Source organism: Helianthus annuus, chromosome 8 (genome assembly GCF_002127325.2).
Source record: "Helianthus annuus cultivar XRQ/B chromosome 8, HanXRQr2.0-SUNRISE, whole genome shotgun sequence".
In the NCBI taxonomy this organism is placed as follows: Eukaryota; Viridiplantae; Streptophyta; class Magnoliopsida; order Asterales; family Asteraceae; genus Helianthus; species Helianthus annuus.
The window spans coordinates 29,948,840-29,971,586 of record NC_035440.2 but is presented as its reverse complement, the minus strand read 5'-3'; the positions used below and the strand labels follow the sequence as shown (position 1 = coordinate 29,971,586).

Below are 22,747 nucleotides of genomic sequence, written 5' to 3'. Positions count from 1 at the left end.
CTTAATCTTACTGGAGTGTCACTAATACTCTCTGTTGTACTTTCAGAAGTGGATGGACCTCCACTTGATAAATTGCTTGAATTTCCTGCTGAGTTCTGATTGTACGAATGTGCTGGCGGGGTTACATAGGAGTCTTGTTCTTCTGTCTGATCTACTCCTGAATCGTCATGTTGTGGCCCGCTACCGCCTGGACTACTTGGCTCATTTTCTTCTAATTCTGGTGGCATGTCGTCTTCTTGAATGACAAAGTTTGTCCATTCGGGATTCCCTGAATCTACCGTTTCCATATAACTATTCCAGTTCCATGGTTGACCTTCCATGAACTTTACATCTCTACTGACACATATCTTGTTTTTTGCTGGATCATATAATCTGTATGCCTTTGATCCTTCTTCTATTCCAAGGTAAACCATAGGTGCACTTCTATCATCTAACTTCTTTTGTTGAAGTGGTAGTACCTTAGCGTAAGCAGTGCAGCCAAAAACCTTCAAGTGTTCTAAATTTGGCTTCCTTCCTTTTAGTGCTTCATATGGTGTCTTGTTCACCAGGGCTTTTGTCGGAACCCTGTTTAGTACGTATATCGCGTGTCGTATTGCTTCACCCCAAAAGTTTTGTGGCATGTTCATTGCCTTTAGCATACTGCGAGTAGTTGACAACATCGTCCTGTTTCTTCTTTCCACTACTCCATTTTGCTGTGGGGAATATGGTGCTGTAAGCTGTCTTGCTATGCCGTTGATTTTGCAAAACTTGTTGAATTCAGCCGATGTGAATTCACCTCCTCTATCCGTCCTTAGCATCTTTAACTTGGTCTGCGCTTCCTTTTCCACCTTTTCTTTGAACTCTTTAAATGTTTCGAATGCTTGATCCTTGGAAGTCAGTAAATATGCCCACATGTAGCGAGTACAGTCGTCTACAAGTAAGAATATATACTTCTTCCCAGCATGTGTTGGTGGAGATAGGACCACACAAATCTCCATAGACTAAGTCCAGAGGTTTTAAAGATCTGAACTTCGCCTGATTTGGAAATGGTGCCCTACTATGCTTTCCTAATAAGCATGCGTCACAGACTTGACTAGCATGACTTATTTGTGGAACTCCATGTACCAAGTTCTTACGAGTCATTTCCTTAATAGCGTCGAAGTGTAAATGGCCTAACCTTGCGTGCCATAACCATGCTGTGTCTTCGGTCTTTGATAGTAAGCAGATTGGTTTTCCCGTCTTCAGTTTGACTTTGTACAGCCTGTTCTTCATTCTCTTGACTCGCATTAGTAGCTTTCTATTTCGATCTCGGATAGTAAGTAAATCTCCGTCCATAACCACTTTGCAACCGATTTCTGTAAGTTGTCCGAGGCTCAATATATTGGTCTTCAGACTTGGAATGTAGTATACTTGTGAAACGATCTTTTGTTCTTGATTCAGACATTCCAGTAGTATTGAACCTTTGCCTTTAATTTCTACGTGTGACCCATCACCGAATCGTACTTGCCCTGTCACAGTTTCATCTAATTCCTTGAAGTGACTTCGCACTCCTGTCATGTGGTTGCTTGCCCCGTTGTCTAAGTACCATAGATTCTTATCTTCTGAGGCGTAACTTGTTGGTTTTATACGTTCCTCGTTTAGCAGAGCCTTCTCTTGAACATTTTCTTCTTGTATTGTCATTAACAATACGGGTGCTTCGTCTTCCTCGACGAGGTTTGAATGTTCTTGTACATCGTCTTTCTCTGAACAGTCCTTCTTGTAGTGTCCAAACTTTTGACACTTAAAGCATTGGATCTTACTTAGGTCGGTTCTTGCAAACTTCCTCCAATTTCTAGAATTCCCATTTCTAGATCTAGATGTAGATCCTTCGTTTCTGGGACTTTGCCTATTTCCGTTGTTTCGCCAATTTCCACGTGTCTGGTTAAATCTACCACGACCGCGGTTTCCAGATTGCCTTCCTCTGGAGTTATCCTGATGTGTAAACATATGCCTATCTTGGCTTTCCCCTTGATTTCCTTTCTTTAACTTGAGACGTTCTTCATACGTCTTTAGTCTTCCGACCGCTTCCTGTAGCGTCATGGTTTCTAGATCGGAGTATTGTTCCATAGAGGCAACGATTTGAGTAAACTTATCTGGTACGCCATTTAAGAGTTTGCGTACTAGAGTCGGTTGACTCATTGTCGTTCCTACTTCAGTTGCTCGGGTAACGATACTATTAATCTTTGCGGTAAACGAATCAATAGTGTCGTCATCCCTCATTTGCAACAATTCAAATTCTGACATTAGCGTGTGCATACGCGCCTTTTGTACCCGATCAACGCCAACGTGTCTAATCTTTAGATTTTCCCAAATCTCCTTTGCAGTTTTACAACTTACGACTTGCAATACAACGTCTTCTGGTATTGCTTGAAACAGATATGCAATGGCAGACTTATCTTTCTTAGTGTCTACCGTTGCATTTTCTGCCGGTTCAATCGTTTCCCACAAACCATTCGCTTCAAGAATCGTCTTGATACGAATAGCCCAAACCGTATAGTTTGTTGGTTTCAGAATCGGACACTGAAACTGGGAGAGAGAGTTTCCATTTATCGGACTTTGCCCGGTTGCTCCTGACATTTCTTCCTGTCGAATAATCTTCACTTCTACTAAACTTTCCTTTTGGTTTCAATATATCTTAACAACCCCGATTACCCGAATCGTGTAATAACCAAACAACCACAACCAAACTAATTCGCACTAAAACCCCGGAATCAAAACAAACCCTAGATTCCTAACCGTTCGGTTCGACCGACTTTCCTAGAACCGAAAATAAAAAATTCTGAAATGAAACTTTTGCGAATTTAAACGAAATTGAAACCTGATCGCGAATTCCCTGCGATGCCTTGCGATTCCCACGCCTAGAGCCTGACACTCTGATACCAATTTGTTGGCCCGAACTTGGATCTTGATCTCTAAATGAGCGTGAATAACTTGAATAACAATAACTTGTAATAAACGAATGAATGTTTACAAATCGAATGAGAGTGTGTTTTACAAATGAAAACAATCTATCCTATTTATAGTTTCCTACGGGTACGAGTGAAGAGTTGCGTCTCTTCGTGAAAGGACACGTCTCTTGGATATGTGGCTATGATTGAATCTTGAAGAGGTGTGTTGAATGTCGTCCACTCGATCAACAGTCGCGTCCCTTTGTTCTTTTCCTTGCACCGATTCCGAAATGGTATGTGTGTAGAGACACACCCATTCGGTTATTAGGGTAGTTTCCAACTTCCACTTTGTCAACTTTGGTCCTCGTACTTTGTAACCGCTACTTAATAATAATTCTAACTATCTAACTATGTACATGATGTTAAGAGATTAACCGGTTTCACATTATAATTACTATGTAGCTTATTAAGGAGTTTTGGGACATTAATCTAAAGCTTATACCTGGAACCACAATAATTCTCGTTGCATTAGCAAAGATGCTCCAGACATCTTAGTTGCCATCTCTTTTGAACTCTTACCAACTAAATGAAGTATATTATTTTTGTTCTTGTCAGTTAGTCGGCATATGTTGTTTCTGGAGCCGTCCCCTATCTCGTACAATAGGTTGCAAATACCTTGATTACGATGCATTACAGCTATATGAAATATAGTGTGCCCATCTTCATTTATTTCAAACATCAAATCAGGATATCTACGAAGCACCTCAACTATAAACCTAGTGTTGCCGCTTCTTGCAGCATCAAATAATATTCCAGAAGATCTAGACACTTTGAGCATACTCTGAATTTCTTTGAAGTCCATTGTTTTTGTGGCACGTTTCCAAATGATTTCTAGTACTTTCAGTGCATCGGTATCCTCTTCTAAGCTCATACCAAATAATCTATAAACTGAAAACAACTACAAAGATAAGGACAAACAATACACTCCAGTACTGTAAAGAAAAACGAGAAGATAATTACTAATCAGACACGTACTTGGTTCTATGATTCTCGTGATCAGCTTCTTTTCTCCTTTATCAAATGAATTGCGCTTCTCAGCCAAAACATTAAGTAGGTCAGGCACATGCCGAGGAAGAGGATATTCTGGGTAGTCCTTGAGAATTTGGATTGCAATATCTATAGAACGTATATGGTAATCTCTTAATGATATGAAGTGAAAATAAAAGATATAGAAAATGGCAAGCATATGTAATAAAAAAATGAAAACATATTATGCTAATTAATGAGTAGCATTGTTTTCTTACGAAGAAAATAATCATTTCTATAAATTAAAAAAATAAGAAAAAAACTAAATTATCATTTTCTTATTCAAGGAAGGAACCCCCACATTTGTTAATGGTGTGTTGGCCCTTCTACTGTGCCTATTTAGTTCTTTTGAGGCAAGAAACGCATCACATCCCTATTTCTTAAATATTTATTTATTTAATTTAAACATTATTTTACTAAATGCGGTTAGTGAAACGATTTCACTTGAGAGAATGTGGTTAGTGAAACAATTTCTGCCTACATGGCAGTGACAAGGTATGGCGTTTTTAGTGAATCCATTATTTTTTTAACAACTCATAGATTTTCTAGGATAAATATAGTAGAACTATCTTAGTCTTTGATTTGAACTCACAACCTTTTGGTTGTGGAGCACACACTTATCCAATAGGTTAAATGCAGTAAAACCATTACATATAACCTAATTTTATCTGAACGGTTGTTGTGTTCATGTCGTGATGACCCCACAATCTTAGTGACAAAATTACTTACCAAAGAAACCTCGAATCACACATGAATAGAGTACGAAATCCCTATCATCATCTCCCCAGTGGTCGCCATTCATCTTCCCAAAATTATTGTATAACCATTTCACTAGGTCCCGTGTCCCTGACTCAACACCAACAGTCAATGGATACAATCGTAGATTACCACGAATGTGCAACACACTACTATTCTTTTCCATCATAATCTTAGCCATGTTTATTTTTCCATTTGCACATGCTATCCAAAACGCAGTGTTGGAATTTCTATTTTGAAGTTGCAGCTCATCTCCGGTCATCATATTTACTAGATTCTTCACAAAATGTAAGGTCTCCTTGGACTCTTTTGCTGTCGCTGCCACATGTAGTGCCGTGCCAAGACTACCAAGACCATAGCGTACCAAATCCGGGCGTTTGTCTAAGATGAACTTTGCACTCTCCCAGTTGCCCGTAACTGATGCTTCGTATAATGGAACAACGAGATCAAAGTAGTCGTTTCTATTGTCTTCAAAATAATAACGTTAATACATAATGTTGATTAGTAACTTCTTTTAGAGTAAGGAGTATTTTAAAGTAATTGGTGTAATGTCGAGTAAATAATATTTGCCATTCAAAATGTTAAAATAATTTGCACATGTTAATTCATGTTGCAACACATATTGTCACTTGTTATAAAGTTGTTACATAATATAAAAAAGTTGTTACAATATTCTAACTGACATTGTGAGATATGTGCAGCACTTTATAATTCTTGAAGGGCTAAGTTGAAATGTCTGAGGGGATAAAGTGTAAAAGTGAAGAGTTGAAGGTTGATATTGAAAATAAAGATATTTTCAATATAAAAGGGCTTCAACAGTTGAATTCGTGTTACAATCTCGAAGTTACTTTCTCTTTATTCCATCAGGCGATTAGGGTTAACTGGTTCAGATCGTTTGTGATCTGTGGTGTTTTGTGGTTGTTTGATCTCTTGTGAGATCTATTCTGTATTGTTTGATTTGTATAGATCAACTGATTTACATCAGTTGATCATCTTCTTCGTTGTATTGTTACAGATCTCATCATTTGTGAGATCTAGGGTTTCTGGGGGGTGTTTTCCTTGGTTTGGGTAATAATAAAAGTTTTGTCACCTTTTGTCACTATTTCTTTGTTGTTCTTGATTTACTGTGATATCATACCATTTTACATGGTATCAGAGCGTCAAGAAGCTCTTGATTTTTGTGTTTTTCCGCTGTATTTTGATTATCTCTGATTATTTATTGATCTTGGGTTTTTTTTTTTTTTTTGAAGGTTTCTTATCTCAGAAACTGTTATCTTGTGAGTCATCTAGATCTGAAGATTTGGAAACCCTAAACTAGGGTTGTGGTGGTTTGAAGATATTTGCTGGATTTTTGAAGATCCGTGTTGGTCTCTGTAACCCTCGAAGGATACAGAGCAAACTGACCAGTTATATTTGTTCTCTTGTCTTCTGATCTGTAACTATAGCCCTAAGTGAAGGCTGTAGTTCTGATCCGCTTTGGAGTTTATTGCACCCTCTGTAATATTGTTTCATTTCTGTCTTTAGTTTTTTGTTGATTGGTTGAATAGTTGAAGTCGGGGTAGTGAGGACCGGCACTGTTGATTGATTGTTATTGTTGATTGTTTGTGTTTGTTCATGTCTGTTTGTTAGTGGCTTCTGAGTTAAGACATATCCAGGCACCTGTGAGTGATGAACCTGGAATCTTGACACTGACTCAGTTTTGCCTGTGTGTGAGTGTATTATTCTCTTGTAGTTTCTTGATTGTTACTTGTTGGTAACTGTTCTGTGTTCTGCTTGTGTTTACTGATTGATTGTGTAATTTTTGTTTGAAAATGCCTGGTGATACTGATACTAGTAGTACTTCTCAGACTTTAATTGGAAAGTTAGATATAGGTGATCCGTTATATCTGCATCCAAGTGATTCAAGTGCTTTGACAATTGTTAGTATCAAACTAAAAGGAACAGAAAATTATTCTGTATGGTCTAGTGCCATGAAATTGGCTTTAGAAGCAAAAAACAAATATGGTTTTATTGATGGAAAATGTATTAGGTCTGAGAATGATTTTGTGTTAGCAAGTCAGTGGGACAAATGTAATTCTGTGGTTCTTACTTGGTTATTAAACTCTACATCTGAAGAACTGGCTTTAGGACAAGTGTTTTCTAAACTAGCTTCAAAAGTGTGGACTGATCTTAAAGAGTCATTCTATAGGGTTGATGGTTCGATTGTATATGATTTGTATAAAAGAATTAACAGTGTTTCACAAAATGGTACTTCAGTTGCTGAATATTATAATAAACTTACAACTATGTGGAAACAATTTGATGCTATGTTGCATCTTCCTACATGCTCTTGTCAAGCTGCAAAAGATTTTAATGATTTTTCAACTTTAATAAAATAGATGCAGTTTTTAATGGGACTGGATGATGTTTATCAGTCAGTCAGAACAAATCTATTAACAAGAGAACCATTACCCTCTGTTAAAGTGGCTTTCTCTGTGGTGTCTAGAGAAGAGTCACATAGAATGTCTAGTACTGGGTCAAAAACTCAGAATGTGGCTTTTGTGTCTATAACAAATCAATCCTTTGATCAAAAGAAAAGGTTTAATAAAGGGTCTAATTCAAATTTAAAATGCACACATTGTAATATGTTAGGGCATACTGTGGATAGATGTTTTGAGATTATAGGTTATCCACCTGGATTTAAAAAAAAAAGAAGTAATAATAATAGTCAGTCTGGTAAATCTAATGTGGTTAGTGGTAATAAAAGTAACTCTGTTAATAATGTTGCTTCATCTGTGGGAAGTTCTGGTTTTCCTTTCACTTCTGAATAGATTGCAAGACTGTTGAGTTTAGTTGGAGAAAAAAATGTTTCAGATTCTCAGAATCAGAATGTACGAGGTGAGTGTGTTAATATTTCAAACTTTGTTAGTTGTTCTAGTTCAGTTGGTTTTAATATGAATGGGTGGATTGTTGATTCAGGGGCTAGTCAACATATGGTTAAAACAGACAAAGATTTAATAAATAGTGTTGATGTTTCAGAGTTTAACATAACTGTTAGTCATCCAAATGGTACTAATGTTAAGGTCTTAAAAATTGGGGATTTAAAATTAACCAATGAGATAATTTTAAAAGATGTCTTCTATGTTCCAGGGTATAGTGTAAATCTGTTGTCTGTGCATAGGTTGTCAAAAGATAATCATGTGACTGTTGTGTTTAATGAAACAAATTGTTTGCTACAGGATTCCAGTTCAAAGAGAGTCCTGATGAGTGGTAGTCAAAATTGTGGTCTGTATTTTGTAGGCAATTCTGGTAATCTGTTTAATGCTTGCTTTAATAGTTCTATTCAGTCTTTTACTTGGCATAGTAGGTTAGGACATCCTTCTGATCAGGTGTTAGCAGTATTGAAACAAAGCCTTAAAATTCAATCAAGTGAACATGGTCCATGTGATATTTGTCATAGAGCTAAACAAGTTAGGGTTCCTTTTCCTTTAAGTGAACACAAGTCAAAGGTTGTAGGAGATCTTATACACTTAGATGTATGGGGTCCTTATAGAGTAACAAGCTATGATGGTTATAAATATTTTTTAACTATTGTTGATGATTTTTCTAGAGCAGTCTGGTGTTATTTTCTAACTAATAAAACTGAAGTTTTTGAAAACTTAAAGGTGTTTTATGAACTTGTGTTAACCCAGTTTAAAAAGAAAGTTAAAATAGTTCGAAGTGATAATGGAACAGAGTTTGTAAACAGTCAGATGAATAGTTTTTTTTTAAAACTAAAGGTATTTTGCATCAAACAACATGTTCCTATACATCACAACAGAATGGAGTGGTGGAAAGGAAACATAGACATTTGTTAAATACTGCTAGAGCCTTTATGTTTCAGGGTGGACTACCTTTAAGGTTTTGGTCTGATTGTGTTTTAACTGTTGTGTATCTTATTAACAGGTTGCCATCATCTGTGTTAAATGGTAAAAGTCCTTTTGAAATGATGTTTAGTTTTAAACCCTCATTATCTCATCTTAGAAACTTTGGATGCTTGTGTTTTAGTACTATATTGCATGATTCAGACAAATTTTCTTTTAATGCTGAAAAGTGTGTTTTTCTTGGTTATTCAAGTTTTAAAAAAGGATATAAATTGTGGAGTTTGGATAATAAAAAAATATTTTTTTCAAGGGATGTTAAGTTCTATGAAAATGTATATCCTTTTAAAATTAACAACTTTTATAATCAAGAACTTATTATAAATAATCAACTGAATCATGTTAATTTTTTTGACAATGTTGTATCTGAAGTTTCTAACATACCCGATGATGAAGAGGGTACAAATGGTGCTCAAGATCCTATTAGTGATGATCAGCAACCATTGTCTCCCTCTACATCAGCCCCTGTATCAGGTGCTGAGATGACTCTGCAAACTGAACATGAGGGCAGTAGTGGACAGGATACAAATGAGAGGGCAGAGGACACTATAGGGTCAAATGTTGAGACCAACCAATCTGAGGGTAATACTAGTGTTAGAAAATCTTCTAGAAATACTGTTTTACCTAGAAAATTTGATGATTTTGTTGTTGAGGGTAAAGTTAAATATGGAGTTGAAAAAGTTGTTAATTATGCAAACTTGTCTTATGAAAATATGTGTTTTGTTGCTTCGTTGAATAAAATAGTTGAACCTACCTGTTATAATGAAGCTGCTAAAATGATAAGTGGGTTGATGCTATGAATACTGAAATGGAAGCCTTATATAGAAATAATACTTGGGTATTAGTTGATCTTCCTAAAGATAGAAAACCAATAGGCTGTAAATGGGTCTATAAGGTAAAATATAAGGCTAATGGGGAAGTTGAAAGGTATAAAGCTAGATTGGTTGCCAAAGGGTTTAACCAAAGAGAGGGTCTTGATTTTGGTGAAACTTTTTCACCGGTTGTCAAAATGACTACTGTTAGAATTGTGTTAAAGTTGGCTGTTAATAACAACTGGCCATTGTATCAAATGGATGTTAACAATGCTTTTTTATATGGTACATTGTCTGAAGATGTTTTTATGACACAGCCTCAAGGCTATTGTTCAAAAGATAAAGATGAGAAAAAAGTATGTAAACTAATAAAATCATTATATGGGCTTAAGCAAGCTCCAAGACAATTGAATGAAAAGTTAACTTCTGTGTTAACTGCTATGGGTTTTGTACAAAGAATTTGTGATTATTCATTGTTCGTGTTGTCAAAACAAAATGTGTTTGTTGTTTTACTTGTATATGTTGATGACATTTTCATCACTGGAAATAACAAGTCTGAAATAGAAAATGTTAAACGAAGGTTGAGAGAAAGTTTTCATATTAAAGATCTTGGTTTGCTTAGGTATTTTCTAGGAATTGAAGTGTTATATGCTGATGGTTATATTTTTTTGTCTCAACGAAAGTATTGTCTTGAATTGCTAAATAAGTTTGGTTATTTGGGTTGCAAACCTGTTGCAACACCAATTGAGAAAAGTTTTTTGGTTACAAGTAAGTGTAAAAGTGATCAAAAAACTTTACAAAATGTTAATGGTTTTCAAAGGTTAGTAGGAAAACTGATATACTTGTCTTTAACTAGGCCTGATATCAGTTATGTTGTTCAGTTTTTAAGTCAATACATGCATAGTCCTACTCAAATCCATCTTGATATAGCTTTAGGATTATTGAGATATTTGAAATTATCTCCTGGAAAAGGAGTTTATTTTAAAAAATCTGAAAATATGGTAATAACTGGATTTGTGGACTCTGATTGGGCTAAATGCCTTAAGACCAGAAGATCGGTTACTGGGTATGGCATTTTTTTAGGAGAAACACTTGTTTCTTGGAAAAGCAAGAAAGAAAATGTTGTCTCTAGATCTACTGCGGAAGCTGAGTACCGAGCTATTTGCTCAGCTACTTGTGAAATTATGTGGATTATCAATGTTTTAACTGAATTAAAGATTTCTTGTAAGTTGCATGTTAAACTGTACTGTGATAGTAAATCAACTATTTCAATCTCTCAAAATCTTGTATTTCATGAGAGAACTAAGCATTTTGAATTGGATTTACACTTTTTAAGAGAAAAAATTGCTGCAGGTATTGTTGAGCCTGAAAAGGTCAGTACAGAAGTGCAGGTGGCTGATATATTCACAAAGGGTTTGAATGCAAACCAACATCAAACTCTTTGTGAAAGTTTGGGTCTTTATGACATGTTTGCCACATGAATTATGGGGGCATGTTAAAATAATTTGCACATGTTAATTCATGTTGCAACATATATTGTCACTTGTTATAAAGTTGTTACATAATATAAAAAAGTTGTTACAATATCCTAACTGACATTGTGAGATATGTGCAGCACTTTATAATTCTTGAAGGACTAAGTTGTAATGTCTGAGGGGATAAAGTGTAAAAGTGAAGACTTGAAGGTTGATATTGAAAATAAAGATATTTTCAATATAAAAGGGCTTCAACAGTTGAATTCGTGTTACAATCTCGAAGTTACTTTCTCTTTCTTCCATCAGGCGATTAGGGTTAACTGGTTCAGATCGTTTGTGATCTGTGGTGTTTTGTGGTTGTTTGATCTATTGTGAGATCTATTCTGTATTGTTTGATTTGTATAGATCAACTGATTTACATCAGTTGATCATCTTCTTCGTTGTATTGTTACAGATCTCATCATTTGTGAGATCTAGGGTTTCTGGGGGGGTCTTTTCCTTGGTTTGAGTAATAATAAAAGTTTTGTCACCTTTTGTCACTATTTCTTTGTTGTTCTTGATTTACTGTGATATCATACCATTTTACACAAAATAATTAGTAACTTCTTTTATAACAATGGTCAAAGTAAACAAATTTAGAGTCCATTGAGAGTTTAATGCATTTGAAGTAAGATTGAAGAAAAGGGTGTATTTGTCATTTTGATTTTTAAACAATTCAATTTCATTCATAATTTTACCAAATCACATTATGAATTTTTAAAGGAGTTTATTCAAATTCCAATTCAAATTCCATTTCAAATTCCTTTAAAACACATAATGTAAATCAAACGACCCCTTAGTTGATTTTGTTACAGAATTATTAGTTGCTAATTAATATCTGTTGTAAAATGTAATCTCAAAACACAAATAGTCTTAAAATCTTATCTCAAAATAAAAACAATCTCATTATATTAAGATTAAATAAGGGTGGTTAGTATTTGAATCGAACTCAAAAAACTGAAATTCGACTCAAATCCAATTTGCTCCAAGTTTGAATTCCGATTTTGAATATTAGAATTCAGTAATCGAATAAAGTGAATCAAATATAATTTTTTGGTTTCCAATATGATTCGAGATTCTAATTAAATTATTCATTTTAATCTTATACAATACACAAATATACACTAACTATCATAATACATTTGAAGAGGACATGATTGTATTTTTACATTAAATTTTAAGAGTTTAGGTGGGTAAAATTGTCTTTTTTTTAATTGAACTACTTTATCTATCTTTATTGAAAGTTAATTATGTGATTAAATAAAAAAGGAATAATATTGATTATTAGTGTCATATATGAGTTAGACTACGAGTTCAATTCTTAAAACTAATTATGTAATCAATCAATTTTCTATTTAACTAAATTCTCAAAAAGCATTTTTCCTTTATATGATTTTATGTTTACTTTACCTGATAAACTTATATTAAACTCTCATATCTAAAACATATTTCATCAATTAATTGTTGAAGTGTTATACAATTATCTATGTTAATATGTTGTGTACACCCATCCTCAAGTGCGTATGTGTAGATACATGCATGGGTAGGTACGTACATATGTACATAAACAAATACATACACACATATACATACATGCATTCATACGTACATGTACGTATGCACGTTACATACATACATACATACATACATGCACACACACTACTATATATTTTGTCTTGATGGTTTCCATAAGACATTTATCGAAAATTTGTGACCAAACAATAAAATGTTAGTTATCGTTTCTCCCTCTCAAATTTATTTTTCTTGTAGCGTTTGTCCTTGTGTGCGTGCAAACTACTATATATTTTGCTCAGCTTGCATCGTTTTCATGCTTTATATGCTATTAGAAGTTAACAACACAAGGGGATTTTGTTTGATGTTCACTGCAATATGTATTGTAAAAGAAGATATATATATTTGTTACCGAATAGATATGGAAGGGGGTCAAGATCATCGGTAATTGCTCTGAAAAGCTTCATCGGGTCAAATGTGCTCTGACTCGTTCCATCGACTTCTTCTGAGCTTGAAGGCCGTCTCATCTCGGCTGCTGTTTGATATTTGTGGACTAAACAATCACATGAACATATATTAAGAATATTATAACATTAACTCCCCCGGGGAAACTAAACTACTATTGCGTTAAAAATGTGTACCGTTATTTATGGGGTGATCGAGTGGTCTTAACAAGTTGTTCATCGATGTGGGTATACAACCTTGTCTCCGGTGCTTTAGTTTCTATAGAATTTGAGATTGTAGCTTTAGTAGTTTGAGTAGGTGCCTATGGTTTTATAGAGGTGAGATTTTAGGGGTGGGATAATTCTTTTGTGTGACCAATAGGTCCTGAGTTTGATTCCCATAAAAGGGGTTTTTCTCATATTCATTAGGTTTCCTCCTTAATTGGTGTATAGGCGTCATAGCCTAATGAAGATTGATATGATCGGATAGTTCCGCTGATGACACGATGATACTTCAATGGTCAGTTATCTAAATTTGTCATTAAAAAAAGTAGTTTGAGTAGCTCCACCTTCAATAACTTTTTTACTTTTGACATTTTGACCGATAAACAAATAATAAATATTTTTTTTTCTTATTTAAAAGGTATTTATCTAGAACTAAAGCTAGTGAGATTCTCGATTGGTATTTATAAGGTATTTATATATGCATTTTAAGTTGGATTTTTAACAAACTGTTAAGCTTAGCTTAATGGTTCTTGGCTTTTTGCACTGCTTTCTAATTTCTAATGCGTGGTATAGGCGGTTTCGATTCCCGCGTTATTCTTTACTTTGTCTAATGCCTAGGGGTGTTCAAAAAAATCCGAATCCGAAACCGAATCCGAAATATCCGAAAACCCGTATCCGAAATATCCGAATTTTCGGACATCCGAATTTTCGGATATCCGAAAATCGGATAATCCGATAATTCGGATTCGGATTCGGATAGTGATTTTGAGAATTTTCGGATAATCGGATTATCCGAAAATATCCGAAAATTTAATTTTTATTTTTTTCGGATATCCGAATATCCGAAAATATCCGAAGTATCCGAAAAATATCCGAAATATCCGAAAAAATATCCGAAGTATCCGAAAAATATCCGAAATATCCGAAAAAATATCCGAAATATCCGAAAAATATCCAAAATTTATATTCGGATATCCGAAACTATCCGAAAAATCTGGTTCCAAATATTAAAAGATAATAAAAAAATAAAAATTAAATAAAAAATTGGATATTCGGATATCCGATTAGATATCCGAACCCGAATCCGAAATTTCGGATATCCGAAAATCGGATATCCGAAATTTCGGATTCGGGTTCGGATGTCAATATTTCACTATCCGAAATTTCGGATATCCGATTTTCGAATATCCGAAAACCGGATTATCCGATCTTGAACATCCCTACTAATGCCCACCTTATTCTGTTTGTTTTTTATTCTTCCTTTGTAAATTAATGCCAAACCAAAACCTCAGAGGCTCTTATAGGTTCATTGTTGTGCTCTTTTTTTAACTAAATAACAACACATGCATTGGATGGGTAGACACATGGTTGGTCTTTTAAAAAGAGAATGAATTACGAAGATTTCACATGTAATTATTTCTTTTAAACAAACTCAAAACACCTAAAAACTTTTTGGCAATGAAACTTAATTTTTTTTTAAAATGAAGCTCAAAACACTTAAATGTTTTTGTTGAAGGAATTCTCATCGTTGACAGCTCTTTTGCATTTTGGTTAGTTTTGTTTTTATTAATATAGTTTTGGCCCAATATATAAAACTTAAAACCTAAAAAGTTATCAGCAATATTAATCTATGAACTTTAGTCCAAATGTAAAATGTGTGATATTGATCAATTGACCGAATAAGTAATAACAACATTTAAAAAAATAGTTTATATAACTTAATTTATTAGGCCTAGTGGCATTTTTCGTGACTCATACAGGGCACTTCAATTAGGGACACCTTTTGATTAAAACGCAGATTCTAGGTTTCAAATAATCCATAAATAGATTTTCGAACTTACATAATTTACTAGGAGTTTTGTCAAATAGTTATTTTATATCTTATATTAATAAACAGATTTTCAAACTTACATAATTTACTAGAAGTTTTGTCAAATCGTTATTTTATATCTTATTAATAAATAGATTTTCGAACTTACATAATTTCTAGGAGTTTTGTCAAATAGTTATTTTATATCTTATTAAAATAAAGCTGATTGATATACTTAAGAGATTATATGAAGTAAAATTTTGAGCACGTAAACGTAAAAATACCATTGTTTATATTGCCAAAAAGAGAAGGATATGACGTGAAGACAGAAATTATAATATATTCTTGGCCTTTATAACTTTACTAAAAAGAGAAAAGTCGTAGAGCAAATATAATATTCTTTTGCCAACTGCTCACTCAAACTCTTAACGATACCATGCAAAATTAAAAAGAATACCACCACAAAACTTGAAGAGTGAATATAGAGTATATGTCCATATGGTCAAGATACATTATGAATTATGAAGTTTATTTGGTTAGGAAAGTTATAAAGGAATTTTAATCATCTATTAAGTAATTAAGTGCTAAAATTAAATGGGTGAGTTTGAACAAAAAATAGAGTTGTATGGTTAATTTAAGTGTATTCTAGTCCATCCAGATTGTAAAACGCTATTCACAGTGCCTGGATTGTAAAACACAATTCGAAAACCCAGGTTGTAAAACGCAATTCACAAAGGCAAAACCTAGATCGTAAAACGTAATTCGAAAACTCAGAACATAAAACGCAATTCAAAAATCCACATAAAAAAATGCAATGATTGACGAAATTCTTCATATTTCTTACACAAATTGAAGCCGATTTCTTAGGATTTCTTCAATGATTGGCGAAATTTGTATGCTAGAAACACTAACGATCGACTGATAGATTGATTCGCTTCAAAAACACCAGAAAAAAAATGAGAAAATTTTGTGAAATTGAACTAGGTTTCTTCAATGAAAAAAAAAAGCTAAAGAACATGTTGATTTAGTGTTTGAATCATTAATTGATGAAAAAAATCGCAATATAATGTAGTGATTATAGAGACAGAAATTAAAGAAAAGATTAACGATGGTGGGTTTTTGAAAATGATGGGTTTTGAATATGTAGAGAAAGAGAGAAGATTAGATGAGATTGACTAAAATATTTTCCATATGTTTTTTGTTATTTGACACATGTCCTTCTATTATTGTTTTCTACACTTCCTACCAAATCAATTTTCCATGTCTAATGCACACAATATTACAATAATATTACAGTTAAGTATATATATATTGTTGTTGTTGAATGACGATGAATAGTGATTTTAAATTTAAAATAATATATAGTTTTTTAATTATTTATTATTTTAATATTACAATACCTTATTATTATATTTACTTTCAACATATTTTTTTATTTTTTTAAATCATATTCCCTTTTTTCAATTACCTTTTGTTTTTTATAATTTTTAACGATATTACCTTTATCAATCAATTTAATATTTTTTTAATAACTGTTGTTTGTTAATTAAAAAAAACTTAAGTACGCAATTGTTTTTATCCCCCTCCAAGGAGATTCCGATACAAGTGTTGTTAAAAATGAAGTTGTATTCAAACTAGAGTATATATTTGTATGATAATAAACTAAACCGATTCTACCGTTTGGCTTTGGAAACAACATTCTTCATTTTCAAATATCGTTTGCTTAACATTATCATTTGCTCCGTTTCGCCGTAATACGCGACCCCAGTAAAACTAGTATTGTTTAAGTTATAACTACACTTTTTGCGTTGACTTGCTACCTAATTCTTAAAATAAATTTAATTAAATAAACAAAGATATTCAATCTATGTTAATTACACTATATTAATATATATATTAAACTACATCGAAAGTTTTTAGATTTTTATTTTAACCACATTTGTATTGATTTGATTTTATTATTATTATTATATAATATAACTGTCGTCCATCCTCTTAAATACAGTCACTTTTGTGACTTTTGACTTTGAGAACTACATCATTAGCTACAAGAAAATTTTTGAATTTTTATATTAACCATGTAAATTTTTGGATTTTTATTTTGACCACGTTTGTATTGATTTTATTTTATTATTATTATATAATACAAATGTCGCCGATCCTCTTAAATACAGTCAGTTTTGTGACTTTTGACTTTGACCAAACAAAGTTTGTTTGGTGGTGGTTAAGATTGTACCTTCAACTTTTTTTAGTTAACTTTTAAACTTGTCACTTTTAACCCCTGCTTTCTAAAAACTTTATACGATATCACTTTGACCCCGCGACTTTAAGTCAATTCATGTTACGAATTCATGTTTTTTTAGCGGTTCCTGCCCGTCGATATAAATTCGAATTTGTCTCCGTTTTACATCATGTGAGTCACTTGGTGTTATAAGTTCGTGATTTTGTTATTTTTTGCTCGGTTTTGATCATCGATTAATTGTTTTTTAGCATGTTTTTACGCCCTTACATTTGGTGCTACAGTTTTACGCCCCCGTCCCGCAACACGGGGGGCTCAATTCTAGTATATATATTATTTTTATTATTATTATTATTATTATTATTATTTTATTATTATTATTATTATTATTATTATTATTATTATTATTATTATTATTATTATTAAACAAACCTTATGAATATTATAAGGTGGCTAACAAAAGTAGGGAAAGATGCCTAGAGATTTCATCTCTCTCTCTCTCTCTGCCGGTTGTAGCCAGGGGAAGTTCGGGTGATCTTCATTCTCCGGACGACTAACTTCTAGTGACTTTGTAGTAAAGCCGACTGAAACAGAGGACTTGCTTATATCCCAAAAAGATGAAAGCAAGTCCTCATGCCTAAAAGCCGGCTAAAGAGGAAAAGTCACAGAGTCAGTCTAACCTCGAGTCCGCAATTTGTTTACGAATTGAGTAAGGACTCGCCCTTAAAGAGGGGGAGGGGGTTCGGGGGAGGGGGAGATGAAATCTCACCACTCCAACCGGGAAATCCCTCCGAAAACAAAAGAACAAAAAACAAAAAGACAACGCTCCATACAATTATTAATATATAGTTTTTTCGATACTTTTATTATTTAAATATTATAATAATAATTATTTGCTTTATTATTTTTCTTATCTTTAATAATTTTTTTAACGGGTTGGGATAAGCTTCGTGTCAACCGGTATCGAACCTGTACTGGTATCGAAAATATCTGTAGGATCGTTTTCTGACCCGAACGAGTCGATCAGAAGAGTTTTTGCTCGATACGAAAGGCGGAAACAGTCGTATCAAGTTCAATTCATCTAAATATTCACTTTAAACTGTCTTTTGGTTGATTTGACAACATTTTACAGCGAGTTGACACTTCGGCAACAGTTCAGTACTCAAGCCGGAAAGATACAAATGACAAGGCACTCAAGGTATTTATAGGCTGGCTATTTCGCATGGAATTCCCCAAGCGAAATTAGGTTTCACACGAAATCAAATTTCGTGCGAAATTACCTTGTAATTTCGTGTGAAATTACCAATTGGTAATTTCGTGCGAAATTACATTCCAACCCATTTTTGACAGATTTCTCGTATAACGTGCCCTGTTCTATCTAAATACATACAAGACTCGATACAAGACGAAGTCGACAGACGGATGCACCAACAGACTCCCCTTCGGATGTTGACGAAGTCTTCGATGTCGAATCTTCAATCTTCAGTCTTTATCAGTCTTCTCGTACTCTTTTGAAGTATCTGACAGTGTAAAACATCCTCAAACTTTGTCTTCTCTTTTCACCTCCAGGATCTCGACTTGGATTTTACTTCACTCTAATTCTCTTTTATCCCAAGATCTCTGGCTCTGACATTCTCTTGATCAGATCTCTTGATTCCTTAAGTTCATCAGCATCAGCAGCTTGTGTGAACACATCTTCCAGTATCAGAATCTGGCTCTTTTCATCTACAGACTCCCCCTCGCAATACGCTGGGATCCGGATCTTGACCTCCACACACTCTGCTTTAGAAATCGAAACCTTGCTTACCTGCACATCCTCTACCTCACAATAAATTTCAACAAATTTAAAATTTGACCAATTTATGTTCTCTACTTACTACTGGAAAAAGATGAATTCAACAAACGAATTAAAATCACTTGCAGGTATTAACCAATTAATAAATGATTTTACAACGTAAATCTCTGATGAACCACTTATAAAACTAGAATGATTTAACATTTAAAAATTTTTCTGATGACCACTTGTAAATCAAACATTCAAAATCTTTTCTCATTATACACAGACTCCCCCTCACGAAATGTCCATCATGTTTAGCACTTGGAATTTTGAAAATCAGCTCTTCAACACCAGTTGTCGAAAATCTTTTTGGATTTATCAAAAATTTATGCTAAAACATACTGAAAATATTTTTTGGATTTTTGTATTTATCAAGATGCAGAAATATTTACAGACAATATTTTTGTGAGTTTGTGTAAGAGGATCATATCAGTTTTTGAGACAAATCACTAACACCGTTAAGCTTTAAACATTTTAAGTTCTAAACAGTTCACTTAGATTTTCAGTATACTGATCCACTTAAATTTTCACACAAAGTTCAATTGTTTGATATTTGTGGACCAAACAATCACATGAACATATATTAAGAATATTATAACATTAACTCCCCCCGGGGAAACTAAACTACTATTGCGTTAAAAATGCATACCGTTATTTATGGGGTGATCGAGTGGTCTTAACAAGTTGTTCATCGATGTGGGTATACAACCTTGTTTCCGGTGCTTCAGTTTCTATAGAATTTGAGATTGTAGCTTTAGTAGTTTGAGTAGGTGCCTATGGTTTTATAGACTTGTGAGATTTTAGGGGTGGGATAAGTCTTTTGTGACCAATAGGTCCTGAGTTCGATTCCCCTAAAAGAGGTTTTTCTCGTATTCATTAGGTTTCCTCAATTGGTGTATAGGCGTCATAGCCAAATGAAGATTGATATGATCGAATAGTTCCGCTGATGACACCATAATACTTCAATGTTCAAGGATCTAAATTTGTCATTAAAAAAAGTAGTTTGAGTAGGTCATTCAGTAACTTTTTTACTTTTTTGACATTTTGACCTATAAACAAATAATAAATAATTTTTTCTTATTTAAAAGGTATTTATATATGCATTTTAAACGGTATTTAAACGGTATTTATATATGCATTTTAAACTTTTTTAATTTTTTCTCGATTGGTATTTAAACGGTATTTATATATGCATTTTAAGTTGGACCTTAAACAAACTGTTAAGCTTAGCTTAATGGTTCTTGGCTTCTTGCACTGCTTTCTAATTTCTAATGCGTGATATAGGCGGTTTCGATTCCCGCTTTATTCTTTACTTTGTCTAATGCCCACCTTATTCTGTTTGTTTTTTTTTTATTCTTTGTAAATTAATGCAAAACCAAAACCTCAGAGGCTCTTATAGTTCATTGTTGTGCTTTTCTTTTAACTAAATAACAACACATGCATTGGATGGGTAGGCACATGGTTAATTTTTTTTAAACTAGTTTTTGAGGACCCGCACGTTGCTGCGGATCCATAATAGCATACGCATTTTATGTAAATCACATGGACCATCCGAATATAACACGTAAAAAGTTAATTGCCTACAGTTATAAAATTAGTATGTATAAAATGTGAGAGTATATCAAACAAAGAAGAAACACTTATAACTATGTGTACTTGTAGATAAAGTTGCGTAAGTATTTTTTTTTAAATTATTAAAACGAAAACAAAGAAAAGTTTCTAAAACTTTAAAATAACTATGAATACTTTTATAACATTAAGTAATAATTAATAACAAAATACAAATAAACAAATAACATGCATGAAATATTTAGTATATAGCCCTCTGAAACCAACAAATATATTGTATATATTTTTATACTCAATCTTTTAGGGGTTTGTGTTTGATAGCCCAAATATGCTTCACCAACTTGTAAACTAACACTACTTGTGCATTATTAAGTTGTAAAAACATGAACAGTAAAACTAACTCACAAAGCAAATTTATAAATTAATATAGAGGAAATAAAGTGAGAACACCTAAAAGTTTTTGTTGAAGGAATTCTCATCGTTTAGAACTCTTTGCATTCTGGTTAGTTTTGTTTTTATTAATATAGTTTTTATCCCAATATATAAAACTTAAAACCTAAAAAGTTATCAACAATATTAATCTATGAAATTTAGCCCAAATGTAAAATGTCTGGTATTATCAATTAACCGAATAAGTAATAACAACATTTAAAAAAATAGTTTATATAACTTAATTTATTAGGCCTAGTGGCATTTTCCCTGACTCATACATGGCACTTCAATTAGAGACACCTTTTGATTAAAACGCAGATTTTAGGTTTCAAATAATCCATAAATAGATTTTCGAACTTACATAATTTACTAGGAGTTTTGTCAAATAATTATTTTATATCTTATTAATAAACAGATTTTCGAACTTACATAATTTACTAGGAGTTTTGTCAAATAGTTATTTTATATGTTACTAATTATTAAATTTTCGAACTTACATAATTTCAAAGAGTTTTGTCAAATAGTTATTTTATATCTTATTAAAATAAAGTTGATTGATATACTTCAGAGATTATATGAAGTAAAATTTTGAACACGTAAACGTAAAAATACCATCGTTTATATTGCCAAAAAGAGAAGGATATGACGTGAAGACAAAAATTATAATATATTCTTGGCCTTTATAACTTTACTAAAAAGGGAAAGGTCGTAGAGCAAATATAATATTCTTTTGCCAATTGCTCACTCAAACTCTTAACGATACCATGTAAAAATAAAATGAATCCCACCACAAAACTTGAAGAGTGAATATAGACTATATGTCCATATGAAGATACATTGTCACACCCCCAAAATACCACCTAGGGAGTGTCCCCGATAGGCGTGTGACGTACCAACAATGAGCCACTAATTACATTGAACCCATACATGTTTCAAAATAAAGTTCTCAATTATTAATTAAAATACCATCCAAGTTCAAATGAAAAAAAAGGTGTTCAGTGGAAGCATAATTAAACAAAGTTAAACAGTTGATAAACCAATATCTAGTATCAAGAAATCAATAGCATAAATTCCTCCAGTCGACCCATGACTACTCCAGCTACTCCAGACAGCAAGTTCCAATGCACAAGCTAACGACCTACAAGCATGCAAACAAGTGTGTCTGACAACGCTGGTGAGTTCAAAGTTTTGTTACCGATTTTAGTTACCATTTACGTGTATAAAACAGTTTAACAAGTTGATTTGATGTTATTATGAACTCGATTACCGAAATGGCTACAAGATGTGTTTGCCCAACCCCAATGTCTCTATCAAAACATTGGTCATGCTTTAAGGAAATTAGTTCACGTCCGTCCTCCCCGGTACGGTGTGAGGGTGCCAAACCTAATAGCGTTATCAACTAATAACCTCGTTGCCTCCCCGGCAACTGTCGGTAGATGTAAGGGGTCTTATATGATAGAAACTGAGTAATACTATCAAACATCCCAATAAACTAGCATTCCTCCCCGGAACGTTACCCGTTATCCCTCCCCGGGATGCATGGTTGGAAAAAGAGCAGTGAACTCACCTTTGGTTTGCTCGGTAAGATTAATTACACGTTCACACTTAAACAACCACAGCGTATGGTATTCACGTATACGATATTAGTTTACATTCATAAGGTTTTACATATGAATCATAGTGTGTGCGCATGCAACAATCACCGAA

General features: G+C 33.3%; 1 protein-coding gene across 1 annotated transcript; it reads right to left on the bottom strand.

Moving 5' to 3' along the window:
• Positions 1-2,908: 2,908 nt before the first annotated feature.
• LOC110894765 lies at positions 2,909-13,231 on the bottom strand. The gene is made up of 5 exons (XM_022142000.2): positions 13,127-13,231; positions 12,898-13,038; positions 4,722-5,216; positions 3,942-4,082; positions 2,909-3,854 (listed from the first exon to the last, which is right to left on the bottom strand). The coding sequence occupies exons 1-5, from the start codon at positions 13,167-13,169 to the stop codon at positions 3,403-3,405; spliced, it is 1,272 nt and encodes a 423-aa protein (XP_021997692.2). The 5' UTR covers positions 13,170-13,231; the 3' UTR covers positions 2,909-3,402.
• Positions 13,232-22,747: the final 9,516 nt, after the last annotated feature.